General features: G+C 38.0%; 1 protein-coding gene across 1 annotated transcript in view; it reads left to right on the top strand.

Moving 5' to 3' along the window:
- The first annotated feature begins 1249 nt into the window (after window positions 1-1249).
- The window catches only part of hk2 (hexokinase 2), a 65207-nt gene continuing 60407 nt past the window's right edge, over window positions 1250-6049 (top strand). Inside the window, exon 1 of the mRNA XM_017306530.1 lies at window positions 1250-1557. Coding sequence (XP_017162019.1) covers window positions 1507-1557 — 51 coding nt within the window. The 5' untranslated portion in view covers window positions 1250-1506. The remainder of the gene's footprint in view (window positions 1558-6049) is intronic.

Consider the following 6049-nt stretch of genomic DNA (forward strand, 5'->3'; position numbering starts at 1 on the left):
TCAGCCCAGGTCCATTGGTCCAGGATCCATTTTGTGTATAAAATGGGGGGATGGACTACTAGTTTCTGATGAGAACGACTATAAAAACATCAAGTCCTGGTGGCCTGTTTATGTTGTTTCATTTAGCACTGTTGGAAAATCTTTGATGTGGGAATGACATTGTATGCCACATAACTAAATTCCAGTTGCAAATTGAAAAACTAGTTTAGCCGAGCTAAGTTTAATTACCTCAACAAGGCCTGTTTGGCTTTAAAAAAATGCTGCGGCTACACAGTAACAGATATTGTTAGCAGTAGTTGTGCTAGTTGTGTCCCTGTTACAGCTGATTTAACAGGGAAACAACCCAGTAAAAAGGCAAACTTAACAGTTTATTTCGTCCACTGATACGCTGTGTTCTAGTTGCCTCAGTAGTTGGAACTCGGAACTGGGTTGGATGTCAGGCCCGAATTAACATTATTAGTGTTAACTTGGAGAAGTCTGTATTTCAAGGTGGCGACGCCCAAGTAGTCGTTGTTCGCAGTACGTCTTATAAACATCATTTTAAGGTTTACTTTCCATATGTAAACGCCACTTTTAATTTGTTCCACTTAGTTGCAGGTACATGTAACATTACTTTTAGACACTCTCTTACAAGTGTGTCTTATCACCATTTCCACCACAGCTCACTACTGTTGACGCAAGAAGTAACCATATTGAAACACAAAGTCTGCCTTACAAATCATAACTGGGGGTTTTCTGAGTTACTCCTATTTTCCAGAGGGAAGTCCCACTTCGGAGGCCGTTCCAGTTGATTTTTGAGACTCGGAAGTAGAATTCCAACTACGAGGGGAACACAGCATTTCAGATGTGCAGCAATGTTTGATTTTGAGGCTGGGTTGGTGAGAAACCTATTGGGACTTCCTTCTTTTTTTGTACAAATGTGAACTGCTGAGTATAAATGTAACATACATATCCTTCAACCTAACACATAATGACAGTTAAAAAACAGCAGAAAGGTATGACTGTCATAGCCTACTGAAATAATAAAATAACTAATCATAATAGTGGGTSGAAAACTTATTAACCTAGCGAGGTGCTATTTATTTTAAAAAGGCTGAAAACCAATATCTCCGGTGATGGTTCGAAATATTACGGATATACGCAAAGGTGATTTGAGGGGAAGATGCCGTTATTATCATGCTCTCTCTCTCTCACGTACAACAGAACACGTCGCTCCTCGTTAACAGCCAATCGGCGCTTTTACTTTTGAATGACGTCACCTCAACACCCAGTTCACGGAAGTTGGAAGTTTCTTGTTTCCTGAAGTCCGCCCCTTTTCTTATTTAACCACACTACAAAGAAGCAGTTTTTGGAACTAAGGGAAAACGGAGAACGGTTTAGCAATCTAATCGTTACTCAAATTAGAAGTCTTTTTTGTGTGTGTGTGTAAAAAAAAAACCTTTTCGCGGTTGTGTACGGAAGGCGGCGGGGGCAGGACGCAAAGTTTACACATCACTCCATCTGAAGATGTTGGCCTCAAATCTCTCCGCTGAACTCCATGATGACCACGCACAAAAAGTAAGTACCGACATAGAATAATGAATCCACGGTGTGAGTGTTTGCGGGGACTGGAGGTGAAATTAGCTCGCTGTAACTTGAGAATTCGCATCGTGCTGCTGGGCGGTGAAAGTAGGTCAAAAAGGTCGGTTTCGCTATAATCCAAATGTTTGTTGACATAACCTCAGTAACATCTGTAAAGGCAGGAACAGGAAGTCATAAGAGCAGCAACACGGAGAATGGGACAACTCTTAAAGTTTAATACTTAAAGCTATGTCACTATTTTATTTTAAGCTAATTAAATATCAACCTATTATTGTTTTGTAATAGGCCAAAAGTGATTCATGCCCTATGTAGATTTTGATGTAAAGTTGCTAATTTTTGATAGGAAAGGACAGACAACTCTATTGAGACAATACAGCAGTGTACAAGGAGTGGTATTATAGTAAATGAAAAAAACAAAACGGTATTTTAACAAATATTGCATGCTAATTTATGTATACCTTTCTCAATAATGAGTGGGAAAACATTTTTGTGGTGTTTTTATTTAATTTTTTTAGTGATGATATCCAAGTCTTTGAGGCTGAAAGGCTTCTTGACATCACCCTAATCTTTTSTTCCCTCCTTAGATTGAAGTCAACCTCGCACCACTCTACAACCCTAAAATTACTTCTRGTCASAAGAGATGTGTTTAGTTAAAAGATTACAAACCTAAATCTATCAGGTATATAAAAAATCAGGAGAGAAACATCATTAGCCTGTGCTGCTAGAAGTAGTTAGCTTGGTCAACAACTACATTATTCAGCAAACCTCACTGGTCTTTGAACTTGGAGCTGGATCATGACTAAGTTAGATTTGATGTCATTCCCAGATCTAAGTTCTCATTTAATGTGTAACATATTATACATCAGAGGAAGCCAGCACTGTTTGCTTCTGGTTTACTTTTGCAAGCCAAATTTAAGGAAAATCTCATAACTATGGCCTTCGGCAGTACACCAAATTATCTTTCCAGCCACATGTTACAACTTCTTTTTTTTTAGCAGTCCTTCTATCTTGACCAACTCTCAGTAAAATTGGCTATTTTTTCCGCTACAGTGACAATGGAGAACGACAAGTTCACATAAGCATTTTTCAAGAGCARTAAGTTRTATAGCTTTGTGTAAACWTTCTTGGTATGAATGAAAATGAGCTGAAGTGCAAATCCAGCTTCCAGTAGTAGTAAGCCAGCCCCAAAGGCAACRGAGACGTTTACAGCAGCAGAAATGCCATCCTTCATGGCACGTGCAGAAGAGCACGTCAGCGTTCCTCTACAGGTGCGCTGTTACTGTGCATCCAGGTACAACTTGTACACACCAACTCCACAGTAATGATATTTTATAGTTTTAGAATGATTTCCTTAGTTGAATCTCCAGTGTGCTCTGCACTTGCTACTTTTTGAAATGTTTGAAGATAAAATCAAATTGTTGACATTCTCTAACTAAAGTAGATAAAAAAAGTTATTAATTTACGTTTTTCTTTTGATGAAAATAAACCAAAATTGTTTCAGAAAAAGTGTGACTGTATAGGACCAACACATAAGATGTGTCTTGATGCAAAAAAGKAAAATCAAGCCAATAATGGTGGTTACAGCTAAACATCATTTGGCTACTAGAATAGAGATCCAGTTTCTGCTTTTGGTGTGATAAATCTGTCATTCTGTCACAAGCTAAGTGGGTTAAATCAATTTTATTACTAGATTGGATTTAAAATACCCTTTTGACAGCAGGCGTTATGACTTGTCACAGAATAGCAAGCAATATGAAGCTCAGAATGCCAAATGACATCTCTCTCTTTTTTTTTTTATTCTTCTTTCTTTTTCTTCATCAAAAATCTTTGTAGGATTGTTCAGTTCCAGGGACCCCCTGCCATGAATATTTCAGAAAGCTTGCAGGTTCAAGCTCGTGTTACTTAAATGAACGGTCAGCTCTGTCGGGCTGACGTTAAGCTCGGCCGCAGCTCAGCTATGACTCATTCATTTTAATCAGGTGTGTTTGTGGCCCGGTACATCTAAAAGTTTCACGGCAGCCGCTCCCCCCTGGGGGCGAGAAACTGCGAAAGACTGCAGTGAGCCGTGACATACGAGCCGCGGGAACTCCTCTACATTATTAATACGCGTGTGGCTTTTTAGCTGCTCTGACATGCCAGAATATGAAATASAAAAGTTCTGGTTTTGATTATTCAGCTACATGTACCGCAGCTCGTGGTGCCATTAAGGCATAAAGAACATAAAGCGTTTCCACAGAAAACTACAATTTCTCTGCTTCCCTCGAGTTCAGACAATGCCATTATTTTTCAAGTGATTGTAAACTTGAACTATTCGATGGTTTGACACGACTGTGAGTCAGATTGGGTATCAAAAGATAGTTGGTTGACGTATTCTCATTTATCCAGACTTTAAAGGCYGATTAGATTGTTCAACTCAGTACATTTCAGAAACTCCTCATCAAAGTYTTCACATGGAAAAGAAAACAAGCGGTAACATTTTACGCTGGTGGATTATGTAGTTGTAGTTATTCCTGTCGCCAYAACAAATTTTGCTGGGCGAYAAATTGTCCCAGAAGTTATTTCGATAAACGATAACATTGTTGTTTTGAGACCATTTTAACTAATGATAATGATGTCGCTGCCGTAACTTTTAAGGAGTTATTGTGTAAATTAGCTGATTCATCTGYGATTTTTAATTTCCTTTCTTATTTATTGGAAACACCGCAATTGTGAAATTGTCTTTTGTTGATGTAGCTGAATATAGACAAAGATTTGCTCACATTTGAAATGGAAATGCAGCTAATGAAACGGATCCTTGACCCAAATTAAGGCTTTTACAGAGGCTGAATGCAGCCCAGTAATGACATGATACCRCAGAGYGAAGAGCTGAAAGAACAAAAAGCATCTTCAAAGGCCAAGCTCTTTCTACGAAGAACAACAACTTCCTGAAAGTTTAGTCTGCAAAACATTTTATTGGAATCAAGTAATGAKCAGAAATGGYAGCTGGCACATTGTAGCCGAGAGGCTGGTGGAGTATTTTAGCCTGCTGTTTCTGCAAACTCTTGATGTGTTTTAGAGAATAAATGGAGAAAAAAAAGAAAGCTTTCTAAAACCCAGTAGAAAACCATGTGTTGGATTAGTGAAGGCAATGCAGAAACTCTGGGAGATGAAGTATCGACAAAGTTTTAAAAACGTCCCTAATGTCATTAACAATTTATTGTAACACTAATTAAAAGTCTTAGCTTGAAGTTCGTATCCCTGTGCTTGGACTGTTTCCTTCTTTACTTTCCTAATAAACCAGTAAGCAAATATGCAGTTTTATTTTAGTTTTTTWAAATAATAATAATAAAAAAAAGATACATAATCAGATTAACCCCAGTCACCTTATTTATTTATTATGACTGAGTACTAGGGCMATGCTAAGGAAAAATATAATGATAAAATTACGAGAATAAAGTCAAATTTCTTTGTTCTCACTTTTACTTTTTAATTAATTTTTCTAAGCATGGCCCTAACGCATGTTGTAATTTATCGATTTAAACTGTTGTAATGCAATTTATCAACTACATGATTACCAAAACTTTTTCTATGAGTATGCTTCAATAAAAGTTGGAATTTATAATAACATATMAAAAAAAAAGTGTGCAGACTAAAACACAACAGTCGGTCCTGGATTTATGAATTTCAATAATTTGTGGGATTTAATTATGTTTCTTAAGTTTGTTGAAAGACGGTTATGCTGACTCTGGTTGCCATGGGATCCATCTCTGCACTCAGGAATGTAGTTATTACTTTCAGGAAGATGACCTGACCTTTCTGCACAACGTCATGGCTTCACATCACGTCTTGTCCGTCAACACATAGTTAACCACACATTAATGTCAACAACACACACACACACACACACACACACAAAGAAACATAAGATGCTTCTTTTATGTTTGTTGCATCTGACAACTTCAAATACAGAATTTTCCCACGATGCCATTCAGACGCGTGTCGTCTGTCGGAGCGTTTTCCGTGCAGACCTTGTAATTGGCAACACTCGTGCAATCTGCTGCATTTCACAGTAGGTATCACAGCCTTCAGATCTTGCTTGTCCATCATTATGATTAATTTTCACGCTTTGATGTTTTTTATTTCTTGTTTTTTTATTGTGTGTGTTTTTTTCGTAGATGCTTTCGGCTCCCTTCWGCTGTTTTATCTTTGGATTAAACACACAGATTAAACACAGCATGTGCTGCTTCTGCTGTTTCATGCTTTACTACATGCCACACTGACATCCCTCGCCATCCTCAGCAGCGCCATGTTTACTGCGGGTCACTTCCTGTTCCTGGGAACCACCTGCTCTTCGAAGCTAGACGGTTCTCACACACACAGACACTGTTCGGATTAAGACCCAGCAGAGACTCTAATTCCATATTTACTCAAATTAAACATTGTCTGCCTCTTTTGTAAAAACACTGTATATACATCTTTACAAAAAAAT

Source organism: Poecilia reticulata, linkage group LG9, assembly GCF_000633615.1.
Source record: "Poecilia reticulata strain Guanapo linkage group LG9, Guppy_female_1.0+MT, whole genome shotgun sequence".
NCBI lineage: Eukaryota > Metazoa > Chordata > Actinopteri > Cyprinodontiformes > Poeciliidae > Poecilia > Poecilia reticulata.